The sequence below is a fragment of the Lissotriton vulgaris genome, chromosome 5, assembly GCF_964263255.1.
Source record: "Lissotriton vulgaris chromosome 5, aLisVul1.2, whole genome shotgun sequence".
Taxonomy (NCBI): domain Eukaryota; kingdom Metazoa; phylum Chordata; class Amphibia; order Caudata; family Salamandridae; genus Lissotriton; species Lissotriton vulgaris.
The window spans coordinates 523,707,814-523,729,603 of NC_141693.1; the positions used below are offsets into that span (position 1 = coordinate 523,707,814).

The 21,790-nt window shown below is 46.0% G+C and overlaps 1 protein-coding gene across 2 annotated transcripts in view; it reads left to right on the top strand.

Annotated features, from left to right (window-relative positions):
• The window catches only part of LOC147711182 (neutral ceramidase-like), a 379,859-nt gene that overhangs the window by 207,272 nt on the left and 150,797 nt on the right, over nt 1–21,790 (top strand). For both annotated transcript variants that reach the window (XM_086921969.1, XM_086921970.1), the window contains 2 exons: nt 9,345–9,470; nt 11,335–11,421. In XM_086921969.1, the coding sequence (XP_086778095.1) occupies nt 9,345–9,470; nt 11,335–11,421 (213 nt within the window). The remainder of the gene's footprint in view (nt 1–9,344; nt 9,471–11,334; nt 11,422–21,790) is intronic.

Here is a 21,790-nt window from a genome sequence, read left to right on the forward strand (position 1 = left end):
AATAAACAGCGCAAAATACAATCCTCCGGCTTTCCGCCTCAGAGGTCAGACAAACAATAATACTAGGCGCTTGTATATCAGCATATTTGTACTATTTCAGGTGGGCGTGGCCTCGTGGTGGGCGTGGCTACGCCTTTGAGCCGCGCTGGCGGTTTGGGTGTTCTCCCTGTGTCAGCGCTAGGCTACGCTGTATCAGGGGAAGTCAGGAGGGCTGCTCGGCGCGTTGGCAAGCGCTGCTGAGTTCAGGTGAGCTCGGATTTGTTGTTTAAAAACAGTGCAAGTGAGATAAGAAAGTTTTAAAATAAACAGAGCAAAATACAATCCTCCGGCTTTCCGCCTCAGAGGTCAGACAAACAATAATACTAGGCGCTTGTATATCAGCGTATTTGTACTATTTCAGGTGGGCGTGGCCTCGTGGTGGGCGTGGCTACGCCTTCGAGCCGCGATGGCGGTTTGGGTGTTCTCCCTGTGTCACCGCTAGGCTACGCTGTATCAGGGGAAGTCAGGAGGGCTGCTCGGCGCGTTGGCAAGCACTGCTGAGTTCAGGTGAGCTCGGGTTTGTTGTTTAAAAACAGTGCAAGTGAGATAAGAAAGTTTTAAAATAAACAGAGCAAAATACAATCCTCCGGCTTTCCGCCTCAGAGGTCAGACAAACAATAATACAAGGAGTGTAACCATAGGACACTCTTTACTTGTTTATTGATCATAACCAGGGAATAAGAGTGTCAATCTACTCTCCCTACCTCTCTTTTTGTTGAAGGATCTTGGAACACCTGCCATCCCTTTTCACATGCCCATCCGTGTAGCACCCCTGGCACTTGAGGATAAACTCACCTGTTTCTTATCAAAGAAGCATTGTTATTTTGGTCAGATTCGGGCTGTGTTCCGTTCCCATATGAACTCTTTTGGGGGTCTTGAAAGAACTCCTTGTTTTTATTTTTCCTCCCCTCTTTCTTATGGTGGGGACCCTGGCCAACATTTTGGTAATGTCCCCCAAATGCCATTTTGTACACTCTGGTCAACCTCCTTAGAAAGCTCCCTGGAGTCATTGGGCTTTCTGTTAACTAGTTGTAGGAGCAGCTCTGAAAAACACGTATTGAGCATGTGTCCTCTCAAAATTAGACTGCACAGCCCAGTAGAATCTTAAACTTTGCTTCCCAAGATGGGTTTGGTAGTTCATGGCTATCCCTGAACCAGAAGCAGTACCTCTCAGGGGTTGTCTCAAACTTGGCAAATACCATGGTTTTCATAGGATCTCAGCTCAAGTCCTAGGGTCCCTCAGCTCAAGTCAGAAATGTGTTTCTCCCCACTGTCGGCATGTGTTTTCACAAACTTGCTACCAACCCCCATCTGAGACCCTGTGGATCTGACTGCTACTTAACAGGCAGAAATCAATGTGTCTCTGTCATCTCCCACAACATAGCTGGGCACCGGGCCTTGAGGTATTTGAACTCTCACCTCCCCAGTGGACACTGAATGCATGATACCACTATTGTTGCTGGATTCTGCTTACTTGGCTTGAAGGTCCTGCTCCTTCAGGTTCCTATCATGAGCCATTCTCTGCTCCTCCAGATCCAGCTTCTTCTCTTTAGGTGCCCTCTTGGCAGCAGCCTCCTTCTTTGCTGCCTTCAGTTTCAACTTGGCCCTATGCAGCCTGAACGCCCTCTCAGCCTTCCTGTTTGCCAGTTCCTCAGGGGACAGGTTGAAGGTGGATACACTGCTCCCTGCCCTGTCTAGGGGCTCCTCTCCTGTAGGGAAGTTGTCCTTCTCTTCCTCTGATCCTCCGCTTCCTCTAGGTCCACTTTCTCCTCCTCAAGGGTGTCAAGCTTCGCCTTCTCTGTGGTGGGTGGACTGCATTCTCTTGACCTCCTCATTGGCACATAGGGCTATCTGGAGGTTCACCTTTATGGCCTTCTTTCCTGCATTCATCCCCCTCTCCTTACAGATCCTCTGCAACTCAGCCTTGCTGAGGCCGTCTACCTTAATCAGCTCCCTCTCTATTGTAGGAAAAAGGAGTTGAGGTGAATGTAAATTTGAAAAAAGGAAAAAAATCTATCAAAAAATAAGGAGAATTTGGAAATAGGTCACATATGGTGATAAATTATCTATCTGGGATTTTGGTGTTACACTAATCACTGTATGGTACTGCATAAACAGATGTACTGGATCCGACCACTGAGTACAAATGTGAGAAATGTGGTTGTTGGTTGAGGGGTTTTGAGCCCTTCTCAAACAGCCACACTGCTTGTCAGGATGAACCACTCAAAGATACCAAATTGACCTGTGCTTAACCCTCTGAAAGCATACCATGACACAAAAAGAGCCAGGCTTAACTTAAAGACAATGTTTAAAGTAATTATGCAGCCCTTAAACTAATAAAATGAAAACACAGCAATCAGAAGAATAGAGATTAATGTCATAGATTATGTTGCATCAAAACAACAAGAATCTACTCACGCACTCCATGCTTGAGCAATGGCACGAGGTGGATGTCCAGACGCTGGGCGACCTGTACCAGGATGGAGTATTGATACCCTATGAGACGCTAGTCGCGGACGCTGGGCTCCCCCCAGGGGGCTTCCTAATGCACAGATCCCTAACGGCACATATGACGGCTAAATGGGGTGATGTTGCAGAAGAGCCGGCTAGCATTTGACGGTACAGTACCTACACGTTATGGGCAGAGGCAGGCACTTAGTCAAGTGGTTTGCTGCATGCCTACGGACGCATACGGAACAGGACTTAACCCCGCTACGGGTGAAATGGGAGAGAGACATGGGGTGAGCGTTGGCAGACAGAGAATGGGAAAAGATCCTAAAAAGCCCGGTACGCATCCCCAGAAATATGAGGTTCTGCCAAATTCAAGTATACATAGTGCACAGGGACTATCTAACCCCCGACTTAATAAATAAATACTTTCACAGAGCAGACGCGTCTTGCCCCAGATGCGGAGAAGTGAACGCAGATCTCCTTCATATCCTGTGGCACTGTCCGAGCCTCTGCACCTATTGGAGGGACATTCATACACTACTTAAACGGAGCATCGGACGCATCATCCCTTGTAATTGGCCCGAGTATCTCCTACACCATTTCAAAAGGCCACCTAAGGACAAAGCGTCATCTCGATTCCTCGACCTGGGGATGGTGACGGTAGTACGACTCCTCACTATGAGATAGAAGGCGAGGGACTCGCCTAGTACAAGGGCGTGGATTCTGTCGCTCTCGTCATGGGCTCGTGCAGAGTGGACAGCTATCCGGAGGGAGGAAACTATGGGACTCCGTAAGGAGCCTATGGCAGAGATATGGGAACATACGCTAAACAATCTGCAGGAGACAGGGGACGCTATGGAAGAGGTGGCGGCGGGGCACTAGGCTGACACCGCAGGCGAGAGGGGCGGTGCACAGAGAACGCCACACCAGACACATACTTCGGTGCACTACGCGAAGCAGCGGCGAGGCAACACCTGATGAGGAGCCATGCGAGTCAAATGAGTGGGAGCTTTGGAGTTTGGGCTGGAGGGGCCGAGAATTGGGGCAAACGGTAATGTAATTTGTTGACAGTGTTGCAGTTAGTTGTTCCTGCTCTATTGCACATGCTTATCATTTGGGGTTGGGATGAATATGCCAAGCTTGTCCCCTCCCTTCTAGAGGGATGAAGCGTGTTAACTCCTGTTTACCAATCAGAAGGCACACCTGGGCGCTTGTATCCTGTCCACAAACTAATTACATGTACTGTCATAGCGCCCTCGATGAATCGCAGTGTTGATGTAATACCACCCGTGAATAATTGAAGAGCTATTTTGATTGTAAAGATGTGCCTATTGTATTGTTGAATTTACAAATAACAATAAACAGATTTAACAAAAAAAAAACAACAAGAATCTATTCAGTAGAATAGGAGTTGTAGTTTTTTAAAGCTTAAAGTGAAATATTAAACCAAAAAAACAGTAGACATTTAGTTGTGTAAGAACGTGTCAAAGTAAAAAGATATGGCTAACCGCGATGGAGTGTGGTTCTGGCACACAAAGTGGATTGCAACTGGTCTTTGATTACCTTAGGACTTGGAAGAATTTCTGTAGAAAAAAAGTCTGAGAAGGTCCATTTCAGTGGGGCAAGGCAGCTGTCAAAGTCTGAGGAAAAGACATCGTTGTTGGGGAATCACTGTATAAAGTCACCGTAAAGATTTCTATGTTCGGACTTGGTCACTTTTTTTTGGGAATCTGCAGCCAGACGGAGCTGCAGGATGTAGCTGACAAGGGCTCTACGAGGCCGAACACTCCTTCTGCAAGAAGCCGTTGAACAGGATTTGCTGCCTTGGAGAAGACACGTAGTGGGAGCTACCACAAAGTAAGGTCGACTGGAGATGCACCTTGGGTTGATTGGCGAGCAGATAGGTCCCAGTTTCCTCTCGGTTCTCAGAGCACTTTTTGGCTGAAAAGTTACCAAGTCCTAGGTTTTGGATTTGGGTTACCTGGGTACCTTTAGCACAACTTCCAAGGGTCCAGGACTAAGGGGCACCACTTGGAGGATCAGGACTCACTCAGGCTGGGTGCAGGTGCGGGTTCAAGATACTTCAAGCCTTTTCTATTCCTGTGGCTCTGATCAGGAAGCCATCCTACTAGCCCTTGGAGTCCCTCTGATGGTCCTTGGATCAAGCAGGAAAGCATGTCTCAAGCAGCACCAGGCAGTCCTATGAGGGCTCAAGGCAGACTTCAGGCAGCAGGGCTGTCTTCTTGGTGCAGCAGGGCAGTCCTCTGAAGTACACAGAAGGCCACAGGCAGAAAGGCAGTCCTCTGAGAGTCCTCCACAGGCCCAGCTGTTAACTGAAGAGTGGGTCTGGGGATCCTTATGTTTTGCCTGGTGCCAGCTTTAAAGGGGTGGAGCTTCTAGAGTTTTCCCATAGATGATGTTGGACTTTCCTTCCTCCTTGCCCTGGTCCTAGGATGTCTGGGAGCACAAACTGCTAGTGTTAAATGTTTTGTGTGTGGACTGAGGCAGTTTCTTTGAAGTGTAAGGGTGAGTGTTCACACCTCTGCCCTCCCTTTCTGTCAGGATGGACCATCCTGCCAACACCCAGCCCCCCTTTGTGTGACAGTCTGGGAGGAATACAAAAAGGCCAACTACTTCTAGTCAGATTCTGAGATCTATGTTAAATCCATTGCTCTTTTGCCCACTATGCCTCCCCAGTTTGGCCAGGCATATACAAATGACCTTGAATCCAGTGGCACACCTAGCAAGAGGCCCATGTCTGGGCATTCCCATCCCACATAGGGCAAAAAGGGAATTTGTCACCCCGAGTGGGACGGGTATACCCCTGGAGTCAAGCTAACCTGGCTGATGAGGTGTGAAACCCAGAAACTGGTCCCAGGATGCTTGTTTCCAGTCCAGGGAAGACCTGCCCTGGCAGTTTGGGCTGGACTGTTCCCATTGGGAGCAGGGTAAAGACTGATTTGCATATGACTGGGTTTAAACTGGAATGGCATGGGGAACAATAGCATTATGGTTTGCGGCCAGATCTCTGTACTGGGTTGAATGCTGGACATTGTTCACCATTCTGCTCATCAACTGTTCTTTTTGTAACGTTCTAAAAATTGCATTTTCAGAGTTGTGACTTAAAATCCGACTTTACAATGAGATTTTAAATTAGAATTCCTTAGACACCAAACATGACAGTTCTACCTGTTCTAAACAAAAGTTCTTACTTAATAAATGTAATAAGGTAACCAAATGTCATACTACGGGAGAGGCAGGCCTCAAAGTAGTGAAACATTATTTGTTAGCTTTTCAATACCAGGACATGAAAAACTTCAAAGTACATGTCCAACTTTTTAAACACAATGCACCATGCTCTTTGGGCCATTTAGGGCCTACCCTAGGGGTGACGTAAATGTATTGTAAAATAGATCTTTGGGTTTGGCAAAAGGTTTATTTTTCCAAGTCTAATTGGCAGTTTAAAACTGCACCTAGACTGCAATGGCAGGCCTGTGGCATGTTATAAAAGGGGCTACTTAAGGGTGTGGCACATTAGGTGCCACAATCCCAATAGTAGTATTCAATTTAACAGCCCGGGTATATGGTATATCACTTTTCCAGGGATTTATAAGTAAATTATATACGCCAATCAGAAATAAACCAATTTTACCAAGCTCTTTAGCCCTGGTTAACAGTGGTAAATGCACAGAGTCCTAAGACCAAAAGAATCTACAAATAAAGTTGGAATTTGATTCATAATTGCTCCTTCTTTTCTTCCTTAGAGGAGAAACATTACTCATTGAGGTATTTCTTCAAATTGAGCAAGTACCCTAAATGTAAGTTTATTATACAGTTTTAGGGGAAAGGATCCATGAGACAACAAAACTTTGCCTGTAGCCAGTTCTAATTAAACAGAATTGAACATATGAATGTGTAAACTCCACTGAACAAATAAAAATTGCAAAGATTGCAAAACACAGCAGAACTCTTTGTTGTCCTTTAGGCAAGTTAACATGGATGTCTCTGTTCATTTCTTTATTCAACAGCAGTTTTGTTTGTGGGTATTGTGCATTTTCTAACATGAATTATTTCTTTTTATAATGTTTCTAGAACACGGTCTTTGCCAGATGGCTTTAACGTGTTGTACAGAAAATAGCGAACTTTTAAACAGAAATGAATGTACCCAAGGATCACTACAGGTACAGAATCACATTTATAAATGTACAAAACAGCCTGGCAGACAACAAACAAAGGACAGTATGCATCTAAGAGAAGGGAAACAGGAGAAGATATCTGTAGAAGACAATCATTAAAGAAGTGAATCATTTTATTCATGCAAAAACAACAGCTGATGGACAGAATGCAGAACAATGTCATACATTCACCCCAGTACAGAGATCTGGGCCTAAATCCATCTTTTTTTTGCACTCCATACCACCCCAGTTCAGACATAGCCATATGCAAATCAGCCTTGACCCCGCGCCTCATGGGAACAGTCCAGCCCGAACTGCCAAGCCATGTCTTCCCTGGACCGGAATCAAGCATCCTAGGACCGGTTTCTGGCTCTCAGCCGTCATCAGCCAGGATAGCTTGGCATCATTTTATTCATTAGCAGATGAGAGTGACGGAAGCAATAATAAAAGGCATGTTTCTTTGGACACAAAGTTATCATGCAATAAGGGTTGTAGAGCACAATACAGTGCTGAGTCAAAGAGGCGATATGTGTGGAGGAAAAGAAAGGAAAAAACGTAAATGTGAATACAACCTAAATATAAACTGTTGGTCAACAAGAAGGCTACCTTCTAAGCAAACTTGGCTTGTTCGTAAACTAGGCTGTGCAGTTAGATTTCTGATGCCTGTAGTATAGTGCTTTTATCATTTTCTATAAGAGCACTCATGGATCAAAGTAACTGAATGAACCGAGACTTGACTTTGGAAAAGCTAGACAAGAGCGAACAGGTGGAATTTATTCTAGCAGCTACTAGAATGATAGGTCAGCCTTAGCTCTTGGCTGATATTCTACCTTACTTGGTGTATGGTTATGAGCACAGGAGCTAATGCATATGGAACATTTTGATCAAGCATTGGCAAGGTCAATCAGTCTTGCTTTGCCAATAATAGTTGGCTGTTGGTGTTTGCTTTGTCAATGCTTCTAGAATAGTGGTGCAAGCATTGGCTGAACCAGTAGTGGCAGGCAGTCATCTTGGGATGTTATTTTGTATACTTCCAAGAAGGTATCATGTTGTGTCTCACAGCATGAGACCAGCCTGGAAGTATACAATATAAAAGATCAAGGTGACTGGGCTTTGCCAGCGCTTGCACCACACCTCTACAAGCATTGCCCAAGTAGTGTCACATGGTAGGAAGTGGGTGGAGGTTTGGAGGGGATGTGAGGCAGAAGAGGAGGGAGAGAGACAATGAGCTCCAGTTGTGCTGCATTTGTAAGAGCAGGATGGGAGGTGGAGATAGGGGCAAAGGGTGTTACTGAAGCTTAGTGGTTAGATACCAAGATGGCTGGGAAGGAAATGGGGTGGGGAGAGAGATTTTTTTATTTTTTATTTTTATTTGAAGAGTTTTATATAGCGCTGGCTAGACATGAGAGATGGAGACAGAGGTAAGGGCAGGGAAGTTCTTTCCCATCAAGGGGTAAAGAACTCTGCTGCGAGGACTCAAATAAGACTTCAGTCTGTAACCTTCAGCGTCCACAGGATTGATGTGTTTGATGTAGTGATACATACAGCTTTACCTGTTTGTGTTCATGGGTTGTCTGTGCTTGTCCAGTACAAGTTCCTGTTACTTGCCATTTATTAGTAGAGTAAAACCTGCCAATGGAGCACACGTTAGGGAAGCTATGGGCAGGTTTTAGGGGCTTATTACGAGAATGGCGGTCTTGTGGCCAACATACATGTGGTGGCGGCCCGACCGCCGTAAACTAAGCGGTCGGACTGCCTGATTACAAGTCTAGTGGTCGGACAGCCACCAGCTGCAACACCTGAATCTCGCGGTGCTGGTGCTACATAGTATGACTTGCCCTTCCACAGACCTTTTCATGGCGGAGGAACCGCCATGAAAAAGCTGGCAGAAAGGCAAGGAGGGGGCCCCAAGCAGGACCCCCGGGCATCGTTGCCCATTCGGGTATGTGACTGGGGGTTCATGTTGTGCCACCCTACGTCTGCACTGTTGTGCGTGCACTGTGTGGCATGCACAACATGATACATGCCAGCAGTGCTTGCATGACAGTGCCGGTGCTGCTGGGCTGCTGCATTGGCTTCAGGGTCACTCAGTGAGCTGAAGCATGCTGACAGTGTGAGACCGCAGCCGGCACCCCGCCAGCCTGGCAGTCCAGTCGTAATGTGGCGGTCTTAAGATCGGTGGCATTGCGGTCTTGTGGCATACGCGGCTTCGGCGGTCCGACAGTCTGACCACCAAAGTCATAATAAGCCCCCTAGTGTTTTGATTTGAGAAATGCAAGATTTTCTTGCAGTCTGCTTGGTTACCACCACGTTAGTCCACCTTTTAAACCATAGCAGAACTCTACTAAGTACTAAGCACTGTAATGGTTTTGCTCTATTTCTGTTCTGGTCTGTTCTATTTCTGTCTGTTTTCGCTGTTTCTTTAATCTGTGCAAAACACCTGCATGCAGCCTATACAGGACTGAGAACATTTTTCGAATCAGAGGTCACAAAATATCCCCTCAACTTGTTCCTCCTAGATTGTATCTGTTTTCCAGGCCTGTTCGTGAACATGTACACAGTGTTGGTGGAATGAAAACAGGAAACATTTATTCCCTGAGACTATTCATTTCTCATTCTTAGAATTCAAGTCTAATTATTTTACGCGGAATTCATTTCTCTGTTTTCTAAACATTGTAGGGTCCCTTCGTAGCAGCGTTTGCCTCGTCAAATCTTGGAGATGTGTCGCCGAATACTAATGGCCCGCACTGCATCAACACCGGAGACTCGTGCGATAACCCCACCAGCACGTGCCCCATTGGTGGGGTAAGTAACGTCACGGGGTTTTATCTCAGCATCTAAAGGAATCTCTTCAGTGATTAGTGGTTGTGAAAGCACAGACCTTTGGTTTGTTTATGCGTGACAAATCCTTGACCTAACCTCATGTACTGCATAACAGTGTCCTTCCTTGTTCATGAAAAAACTTGCGTGAGAACAGAACATTGAATAATGATTTGCAACCGAGTGATAAGATGAATGACTGTGTTAGATATATATATATATATAATGCAAAGTTATTAACATAACTATATATATATATATATATATATATACATATGTATATATATATATATATATATATATATATATATAAATATATATATTACATCAGAGTGGTTTTATTCATGTAAAAATAAAAAATAAAAATTAATATATATATATATATATATATATATATATATATATATATATATATATATATATATATATATATATATATATATATATATATATATATGCTTTCATACAGTTATGTCATACAGTTTGACATAGAAAACAGCTGGGTTGAGTATGACCTTAATGGCATTACTGATGATATCGCATTTGACCTCATTATAAGCATCATCAATGGTATCGCCACGGATATGCAGTTGTTTTCTCCCTACTGTTTGTATTTTCGGATGTTGACCTGTGATGGACATTCATTGATTGTTATGAAATATCACCTCATCTTCGGCCAAGCGATGGATCCACTCCCCATATTGGCAGAGCACACTGCACATGGTCTTTAGTCAGGGGCGACAAGGGTTGCGCCATCCTCTATATGAACATAACCTGTACGCATGACCTTTGATCGTGTGAAGGGAGTACTCAATCCAGATCCTGTGATGAGCCCAGAGGCGCAACTAGATCCAAATTTGAGGGGGGCTACTAAGTATTTCGGCGGGGGCTGATTCTTCCAGCAATATGCAGAGTGGGGATGCAGGGGCTCTAAGAAGGGGTGAAAAGCAACAAGGCCTCGTTAGCAAGTAAATGTTCTTTTAAAGACCTGTGAAGTGCACGGGTGCGGCTGTGTGTGTGCCTGGGAAGTTGTCATAGCCGGGCTGAAACACATGATGGGGGGGTGGGGCTGAAGTCCTTTGAGCCCAATGGGCGTTGCGCGCCTGGATGAGCCCCTTTACAGCCATAACTTACGGAGCATGGCCAAAGACCTGATGCAGTGTGGTTTGAGCACTTATTCCCTATGTGTACATAACCTAAAGCAGGCCTTTGGCTGTGCGCAGTGGCAGTTTAACACAATGCTTATTCCCATACGTTGTATAGACGGACATAACCGCAGCATGACCTTTAGCCACAAACAGTTTGCCTTTCGTCATGCCATTCATCCAGTCCTCCTCATGTGGGGTGGGACCATATCCCCACACATAACATTCCCTACTCTGACAACTGGATGAAAGGCAGTCTTTGCATTCTTAGTCAATTCGATACAACAATATGATTTCACGTTTTATAACTGTGTCAGCTTCAGTGTAGACGCTGGTCAATTTTAAATCAATGTGCCATGAAATGCTGTCTTGTATAAATGTTTTATTGTGTTGGTAAATAGCACCACCCCTGGTCATCCATATATTGTGATAGTTGATGTCACCAGACATGTCATTGATGTGATTTGTGATGTCCTCTGTGCATCATGTGTACGGCCATGAATGGGAGAACAAGTTGTGGTTCAGAACAAATGATGAATTTCAGTGATTTTGAAACTGAAAATCGGAACCATATTATTACATTTTTCAGTGGATATATAGAGAGAGACAAAGGGGTGAGAGAGAGAGGCAACAAGATAAATAATATTCCTTCACTACTTTTACATTGCTTCAATTGTGTTATGTTTTATCCATTTCATTTATAGAATCAGGTGTGCATCACTATGGGGCCCGGAAAGGACATGTTTGACAGCACTAAGATAATAGGACACAACGTCTATTCAAAAGCAAAGGTAAACTACTAGTTTTTCATATTTTAAAATGTATCTATCTACCTTTTACAAATTTTAAAGCATTTGATACCTGGAAACTTCATTTTTTTAACTAAATGCACATTATTCTCAAGTCTAATAGGCTGAAGCATCAGTGGACAAAAACTGTATAGTATACAATCTTCATTTCACTTTATTGCCACATCGGATTAAATCCATCGACAAAAGCAGATAAAATCACATATTCACAGTACAAATGTTCACATAAATTACAGTAGTTCACAATAACATGAAAACCTTAAGCATTCATTCTTAACGTTTTTAAGACTTTAACAGCCTGATTCATGAAGCTAAATTGCGCTCGCAATAGCGAAAATGCTATCGCGGGCGCAATTCCCATAATCGGAATTTACCATAAAAAATGCGAATTCGCTAACACAGAATTGCGAAATCGCTAAAAGATTCGCAGAATCCCGGCAGTAGACCATTTGCGAATCGGAAATAGCGAGAAATCACGGATTCTGCGAAAATAATAGCGAAATCGCAAATTCCTCGCAATCGGGATTCATGACAAATCGCAATTAGCGAAAAACCCAAAAATCGCATTTTGCGAGGCGCAATTTAAGGACAACCCAAAGCAGGTGGTAACCATCAAACCCATAGTAAAAATTTTTTTGAAAAACCGTTGGCCTATCAGCAACTGGTGCTGGCCTGCCCAAACACACTTAAGGAGAAGCAGCATCAGCATAAGGAGCGTCACAATGCCAGAAATGTACATGGTGGTCAGGTGGCGAAGGCTACAGCGAGCAGCACGGAGGAGACGCAGAATCCAGGCCAGGATCTTCCGCCAGCGGGTTACCCTGCTGGGCCAAACCAGAGAGCAAATTTACGCAAAGTAACGCCTGAATGGGGCAATGATCATCAAGCTAATTCAGGACCTTGACCCCCTGATGCAGCACCCAACAAGGCGGACCAATGCCGTGCCAACACATGTCCAGGTATTGTGTAGCCTGCACCTCCTGGCCTCCGGGAGCTTCCAGGGGATAGTTGCGGCTGCTGGGAGGATATCCAAGCCCACCAGGTCCCGCTGCCTAGGGAGTTTCCTTGACGCAATGCTGACCCAGCTACACCACCACATCAAATTTCCAACAAGCCAACAGGAATTGGATGAGACCAAGCTTCAATTCTACAATGTTGCGCATTTCCCACACGTGATAGGATGCATTGACTGTACCCACATCCACATCTGCCCACCAGCTGCAACGGAGTACATGTACCGCAATCGCAAGTCCTACCACTCCCTCAACATCCAGATGGTCTGTAATGCAAAGACATACATCATGGACATAGTGGCACAGTACCCGGGGAGTACACATGACTCATTCATATTCCGGCACAGCGGCCTCCACACACGACTGGCCAGTGGAGACTTTGGGGAAGGACACCTGCTTGGTAAGTACACTTTGCCCACAATGTCACAGTGCGATGAAGTAGCTGCGCTGCACAGGCACTCACCCTCTGCTCCTCTCATTCAGGTGACAGTGGCTACGCCCTGCGTGAATACCTCCTCACCCCATACCTCAACCCTGCTACACCACAGCAACAGCGTTACAACGTAGCACACATACGCACAAGGAATTGCATTGAGAGAACTTTTGGGCTACTGAAGAGCAGATTCCGCATACTTCACAAGACAGGTGGGGCCATGTACTACACTCCTGAAGTGTGCTGCCGCATTGTGGCTGTGTGTGCTATACTACACAACATTGCTACCAAGCGCCGGATACCTGTCGACATCTCTGGCAGTGAATCGGAAGGGGACGACCAGCCACCTGCACATGCGCGCCATGCACGCGGGGAGAACCCAGCTGAAGGCCACAGACGTCGCAACCACATCACAATGAACAGTTTCTAGTGCACCCTCTCCCCTCACCCCACAAATCACAATTGCATGCAAAATCTAATAATGACACAACGCCAATGTGTGATGCTAAATTAAATATTATTGTTTGAATCACAATAATGGTTCCAGTTTCCATCCTTCCATTGCAAACAGTATTTCAGCATACTGCTGCGTCCAATACACAGGGCAGGCTTATGTTCAGCCTGTGCCTGTACAAGTACAATTCAGTCAGGTGCGCCTCCGGCGCGAAGCACCCAAGCGCCTCTCCGGCTCCTCCTCAGCCAACGCACGTGTCCCTGCAGTGGGCCTGGTGCTGCGTCTCAGCGCCCCTACGGTGTGAGGCAGAGTGGCTGCTCACACTTGATGTCCCCTCACTGGCATCATCACCCCCAACAGTGGCAGGTAGAGCAGGGTGAAGTGCCGTCACGGCAGTGGTCAGGTGCTCAAGTACCCTGGCCACATCCTCGCAGCACTGAATGAGCTGCTGCGCCAGGGACCGGCGCGATAGCTGCGAGGTGGCATTGCCAATAACATAGTTTGACCGGGTGTAAGCCGTCAGCCGGGTCAGTAGCTGACGGTGGTGGCGGCGGGCTGTGTTGCGCTGCGAAATCATTGCAGCTGTGTTGGCCTCCATGGCTGCAGTCATGCGGGCCATCCCCTCCCCCACACCTGCCATGGCTGCCGTCATGCGGTCCATCCGGTCCCCCACACCTGCCACATTGCGGCCAATGTTATAAAGCTGCAGCTGTATGGCCCCTTGCCGGCGTGCCTGCAGCTGGTGAATCCGGAGCATTCGTCGTTCGACACTCATGCTCGGCAGCCGCTGTCCATTCCCCCTCCTGGTGCTGGGAGCATTGGTCTGCAGGCGAGCCCTGCCACGCCTGCTCTGCTGGCCTGACACAGTGGGTGGCCGCTGTGTCGCTGCTGTCGCAGGACCTGATGTTGATGCGCCAGCTGCTGGTGGAGTCAAGCTAGGCATTGCTGGTGCGGCAGAGGCTGGAGGCACAGTGGTAGTGGGCCTGGCTGCAGGGGTTGTTGCTGCGGCAGAGGCTGGAGGCACACTGGTAGTGGACCGGGCTGCAGGGGTTGTTGCTGCGGCAGGGGCTGGAGGCACACTGGTAGTGGCCCGGGCTGCAGGGGTTGTTGCTGCGGCAGGGGCTGGAATCACACTGGTAGTGGGCCGCGCTGCAGGGGTTGTTGCTGCGGCAGACGCAGGAGGCTGTGTTTGTAACGGCACCTCCTCGTCATCCTGTGCTTCCTCATCTATGTGCAGCCTCTCGCTGTCGCTGCTGTCTGCGCCACCTGTGAGGGGAAGTGGACGTTCATTAGTTGCATGTACCTGTCACACGTGCAGTTGCTACATGCATGCTGGGTGACATTCCCTGACTGCCTATGGCTTTGCGTACTTTTGAACCTGTCTGGCTGCATTGGGGTACTTCTACATTGTGGCCACGCTACATGTCCCACAATGCTTTAGGGCATTACCTGATGTGTACCGATGGCATGACTATGGAACATTATGGGAGGCTATATGGTCATGGCCATTCATAGGGGACAGGGTCGCAGTCGCATGCCACTTACCTTGGATCTCTTGGGTGGGGCTGGATGAGTCCAATCGGGTGACTCCGATGCACGCCTCAGCCTCCAGCGTGTCTTCTACTCGATCCTCCATGGGGGTGTTTGGAGGGACTGCAGGTCCTCCCCCTCCAGTGGCCAGGGACTCTCCAAGCCTCTCGGCTACCTTCTCCTTGGCACGACCTCAGAGGTCGTACCACCGTTTCTTCAGTTCATCGAGTGACCTGTCGGCCACACCCACAGAGTTCACAGCGGCCGCTATCCCCACCCAGATCCTGCGCTTCTCCTGCTCGGGCACCCTCCGTGACTCCCTCCCGAACAGTTTGGAGTGGTTCTCCACCACCCCTTCAATTAAGTGCTCCAACTCCTGCTCGGAGAACTTTAGCTTTCTCTTGCGCCCGGTGGTGTTGCTGGGCCCAGGTACTGCCTCCTCAGACATAGCTGCAGTGTAGTTGGAAGTGGTAATCCAAGGTGAATTGCAGGAGCTGTCTCTGTGGCTGCCTCGAGGTCTGCCTCACTGTGGTGAATAGGGGTGGGAACTGGCTGTTTCCTGGTTGTGATGTCATCACTGTGCTCGAAATGCGACTCCCCGTTTTCCCGATCTCGCGATTTTGCGATCTCGCTTTTTGCGATCTCGCAATTAGCAATATCGCTATTTTCTGCGATTTTCGATAATCACAAACGGTTTTTGGGGCCGCGTGCGATTCGCTTTTGTTTCTCGCTAATCATCATGTATACCGTTCTGCGATTTCTCAATTGCGATTCGCAGTTAATCGCTAATTGAGAATCGCAGATTCCGGTTTTCATGAATCAGGTTGATAGTTAACACAATGGCCATTTTATATCTCGGACAAATTGTTCCCCATTCAATCATGGACTAGCATGTCACATTTGTCAATAAGGTCAACAATCTGGACATATCAGTTGATGTCCCCACAATGCAGTGAAAGATAAATCCAATATTCTCTTCAAACTTTGGTGTATTTAGATTCATCTCTGGAACATAGATATTACAGCCTCATTCACATCAATCGGTCAATGTTCCAGAGTTTACAGCAGCCATTTTCGGCCAGCCCTCTACTCTATAAGGAAAACACACTACATTTCAAACTCAGAATATGCAGGGCGTTTAGAATTCTGTGGCTTCCCTTCTCAGGTTCAGAGAAAAGACAGTAGGCTCCCCATTCTGAGGCAGTCATGCTGGTTTCTGCAGGGCCAAAAAGGCAAATCAGATGCTTAAACACAAGACTGAATTGGTATAAAGTAAGAAGACTTCCCTGATTAGCGATTCATAAATATCTTACATCACTAAATTCATGAGAGGTAGAGTGTATGGTCAATGCTAGCAAACGCTAATTATTTGAAAGAAAATACTGTGTGGTTACTCCATCTGCAACAATCTCTTCTAGCAATAGTGACCTCTAATTATCCAGTTGATCCTTGTCTTCTGGTTCGACACTTAAACTGTTGTTGGTCTGATCAAACGCTTTCATTCTTATTCCATCCTAAAATCAGGTGCTTCAAAACATTGTATGGGTAAGTCATGGTATGACATATCAACATCCCTGCACAGAAAGTAGAATGTTTAGGGAGGTTGTTGTGAAGGTTCTATTGGTTGGCTGTTGCTTCTGACACTACTGAGGGTTGTCGTTCTACGTATTATACCTCTTCACCTTTCAACTGTTTCTTGGTATTCATGTGGGAGAGACTACTATAATGTTGGCGACAATTTCATCACCACAACCCTAGAACCCATGATGGAATCTTGAATCTTCAGAGGGAAGAAAACTTCACACAGGACCTGTCAGGCACACCTCATACAGATTTAAGGCCAGTGCCCAGCGTATTTGATTTAGGCTACCACTTACTTGGTTTGTTAATCCCCAGGTTCCACGGACTCGGGGGGAGTTCAATATACCGTAGGTTCTGGCAGTGCAAGCAGAAACCTAGCGGCGTCAATGGCGCATTGGGAGCAGTTACGAGCTCTGAGGCGAGGCACAATCCTGGCACAAGCATTTTAAAGCTCACAACGCACCGAGATTGGCGCCATTATAAAAGATAGGAAGCAAGGGAACACATGCGCCAGATGCTTTCAGCTACACGCTTACATGAGATGAGAAGGTTGCTAGGCAATGCATCCAAGCCGGCGTTAGCAGCTTCTACTTAAAGTGAACACTCCCTGATTTCTCTCCTGGCTGGATGTGTCTTAGCAACACATATCTCCAATAGTGAAACCCCAATTTTGTTCGAGTATTTGAGCTTTCCATGATTTTGACTTTTGAGAATAGTTATTTGTCATAGCACAGCCATTTGTGGTTACTCAGCTGTGACATGCGCACATACTGCAAGTCAAATATGAGTTGTGTTACGTAAATTTTAAAAGTATCACATGAGCTTGAGGACAATTATTGGGCAGCGAATGGACATTTGAAGTTATTCAGCAAATGCATGCACACATTCTGTGTGTCATATGTTTTGAGTATCAACTGTCATGCGCACACAATTTGATATTCAGCTTGTCAAGTTGGATACTATGGGGTTTACTATACTTCCAACAGTGAAACACACACTCACCGTGTGTGTGTTTTGTGACACGCACAAAGTTGGTGTTGGATGCTACTGTTTTACTGTATTTCAATGGTTATACCCATACTCAGTGTGTCTGTGTTCTGTGACATGCACACAGTTTATTGTTCACCATTACTCACTCCAACATACAAGGTATAAGCGCATTACCTCTATTTCTTGAAAAACACCTGGAGATCCTTCCATTCTTTGAAAGACATTCACAAAGTAAGTTGGATCTATGGGAGGCAACATGTATTGTCCTGAGAGGAAGAGATTCCTTTTGGAGCATAATTTGGGATTTAAAGGGCCATCCATTTTTGAATGTTTGCCGCCCCTTGATTTAGGTGAAGATCAAGAAGCCCTTAATGAATACAAGTTAGCAGTAAGTAAGTTAGAAACACATTTTACTGTTCAACCTAGTCTTAAAGTCAACCACCATAAAATATTCACGAGAACACAGTCTCAGGATGAGTCTATTGACTGCTAAATAGTGGCATTATGTATACTTGCAGCTGATTGGGAGTTTGAGATTTTTGCTACACAGTTGATACAGGACCAGATTGTTGTGAGGTGCTGGGTTAAGAAAGTTAAAAGTAAAAAATGAATGGTTGACAAATTTCACACTTTCTGAGACTATCAACATAGTAAAAAGCCTTGAGTTGTCACAGAAGTCATGTCATGAATTAACAAGCCAAGAGCAATGTGGTGCTGTTTTGCGGAAAGAGTCATGGAATGCCAAGCTCAGAACAGCGTGGACATCTTGTTAAGGTGTGTTAGTCCAATAACAAAAATGTCAATTCGGTGTCAGAGAGAGAGATTAGTGAAGGGTCAGCGGAAGAGTAATGTTTTGGAAGGGATGTAGTTTCGGTGGTTCAAGGGGGTGAGTCAAAATGTGTTGATCCTTACGAGAACATCGTTGATGGGAAAGTGCTAAACGTATTGATTGATTCAGGGGCAAGAATGACCATGATTATGGACGAGTTGTACAGAGAGAAATAACCAGATAAAGAGTTGTGTTTTCCTGACAAGAATCCTGTATCTTATGATGGGCAGAAGATCGAGTTAAGAGGGTATTTTGAAACGTTTCTGGAGTTCAGAGGGAGGAGACTTCATTGCAAGGTATATGTGACAAAAAAGGGCTCAACATACTTGAGCCGTATTGTTAGATTTGAGGGTCTCTAGTTGGCACAGGTAGGTGACAAATAGGGACCCTTGACTCTAGTCAGGGTAAGGGGGTGCACTCCTAAAATAACCTCTGCTCACCCCCTTAGTATCTTGGCACGAGCAGACAGGCTTATCTCAGAGGCAGTGTGTAAAGCATTTGTGACCACATACAGTAACCCAGTGCAAACACTACAGATGGACACCACACAGTTGTATATTAAAAATAAGTATTCTTTATATAGATTTAAAACAAGACCACAATGAAAAAAAACACAATACTGTACTTAAAATGGTAGTTTTAGCTTAGTTCTGTTCAGTTCTTAAAAAGTGCCAATTTAAGTCAATGTACCTTACGATGCGTGATGCTTCCACAACAAAAGTGTTGCAGCAATTGAAATGCAGCAAACTTCTGGTGCAAAGAAATAAAGACGCGAAGATCTTCCAGATGCGGCACGCTTCTTCGATGATGCGAGAAGTCTCAATTCGATTAGTCAGCTGCAGCAGCGATACTCTGGTTCAGGGATGCAACGGCAACAGCCTCGGCTGCGACACTCTTCTCCGACGTTGCGAGAGGCTTCCGCACAATGCGACAACTACAGAGGCGACATCCAAGATGCGACGGCAGCAGCTCCGATGGCGGTGCGCTTCTCCGTGGATGTGAGGCGCTTTTCTTGATGCAGTGCAATACGACAGCTACAGCGGCGACATCCACGATGCGACAGCAGCAGCAGCGACGGCGACATGCTTCTTCCTCATTGCGAGACACACCTCTCAATGCGGTGCAAAACGACAGCTAGAGCGGCGACATCCAAGATGCGACGGCAACAGCAGCGACGGCGACACGCTTCCTCTTCGTTGCGAGACACTTCTCTCGATGCGGTGCAATGCATCAGCTACATCGGCGACACCCTCCTTCGGAGTTGCGACGGCAGCGGCTGCAACTGCGACACGCTTCTTCCTCTTGAGTCGCGCTTCCATCTCCTTGCGACACGCAGTTCCTCAGAAGGCACCAAAACAGCAGCAGACACTTCCAAAGAACTCTGGGGAGCTGGGGTTTGAAGTCTGTTGTCCCTGAGACTTCAGCAGGAGGCAAGCTCTGTTCCAAGACATTGGAGATCCTGCACAATTTGAAAATAAAGCGTACAAAGTTCTTTCTCCTTTCTTTGGCAGTCAGGCAACCACTGCAGGCCAATCCCCCAAGCAGCACTTCAGCTCAGGGATAGTTTCTTCAGGTTCCTCTACTCAGCAAAGGTTTCTTCTTGTAGTCCAAAAGTTATCTAAATTCTTGGGATCAGGGTCCCAATATTTATACCCCAAAATCCTTTGTCCTCTGAGGACAGAGGGGCCTATGCCTAGTCTAAACCACTTCTGGAGCACTCTGTTTACATGACTCCTTCTTTCCTTTCACAGTGCAGGGCATAAACATCAGACACCCCACAGGAGGTGGAGCCAGCATTGTGGAGAAAAGACACAGCCCTGGAGCACTCTGTTGACACGATTCCATCTCTCCTTTCACAGTGCAGGGCAGAGACATCAGACGGACTACAGGGGGTGGAGCCAGCACTGTGGGGGGGGCAGGCATAGTCCTATTCTGGTCCTAGGTGCAACTCCTCCCTCCCATCTAGATGCAGATCTCCCTATTCACCACTGGGCTGACTCATTTTGTCTCCTGGAATTCCCCAGCCCTGTCACTCACAAACTCCAGACAAGAAACACACAACCTAGCAGAGGCAGGCTTGGAAAGTTTGACAAGAAAATACCTACTTTCTAAAAAGTGGTATTTTTAAACACAGAATGTTAAAACCAACTTCAGCAGTGGTAAAGTGCCCAGAGTCATAAAACCAACAAAAACAGGTCAGACAAAATACAGGAGAAAGGCAAAAAGTTCAGGGATGACCCTGCAAAAAGGGCCACGTACAACAGGTATCAGCAGGGCCTCTTTGGGATAACTCTAAGGCCAGGAAAGAAAATACAGGTGTCAGTGGTTGCAGAGGAGTCTACTCATCTTGTATTAGTGAAGGACAACATTTGGGTTAAGTTATATTAGTCTGTTTTTAGTGGAAAACTGGGCACAAAAAAGTGTTCAAGCACAAAATGTGTGTTCAAGGATGCTAGCCCAGTCAAACGAAAGCTATGGAATGTACAGTTTAGTGTGGAGAAGATCTAGCAGATGTGCTTAAAAAATGTATGAAGATGGTGTTATTGTGCCAGCGGAGGTTTCCGTGGCATCTGCCTAGCACCAAGTGGAGCGGAACCCTTCTTCTGGACCTCACTGCTTTTGATTCACCTGTGGGTACCTTCCAATGATGGAGGATGCCATTTGAAGTTTGAAGTGGCGTCCGCAGCATATGTCTTTCAACGGGTTTGGGAGAAAGTTTTGAAAGGGGTTGTCACTTTTCAAGATGAATTTGAGTCGCTGGTAAAAATACTGAATAACATGATAGAGCCATGAATGAAGTGTTGAAAAACTGCAGGAGACAGGGATTGTGGCAGACATGAACACGTGTAAGTTTCAGAAGGACAGCATAGAGTATCTGGCTTGTGTCATTTTGAAGAAAGGAGTTCAGCCATTACCAAGTTTGGTTGAGGCTATAATTAAGACTCCTACTCCAGATACGAGTGATTAGGTTGCATTGTTTCCAGGGGTGTGTGAATTTTACACAAATGTTATCAAGAATTCTGCTACTAAAATGATCAATCTGTGTGAGTTGTTGAAAAAAGGGAAGACATATCTGTGGGGCGAGAATTGTCAGAATAAATGTATGTTATAGAAGAATTATATTGTCTCTCCTCATTTGCTGGTGCCTTTTGATCTTCCCTGGAGTGTATCATCATGGTAGGTGCAAGCAATATAGGGTTGGGTGCTACTCCTGCTCAGATAAGGGATGGTCTTAAGAATAGTGTTGGTTTCAGTTCACAGACTTAGAGAGACAAAGAGAAAATATTTTCTGTCAGAGAGAAAGGACATTTGGCATGCTGTTGGGCTGTTGAACGCTTTAAGTGCTATGTCTGTGGGAAGAAATTTACACTGAAAACAGATTATAAGCCATTATTTTTAAAATTTTGAGTGATAATGTTATGAAAGATCACACCGCCAGAGTAGCCAGATTGAACTTGAAATGATTGCAGTATAATGTTCAAATCTAACATGTTTTTGGTGGGAAGACCATCAGAGACGAA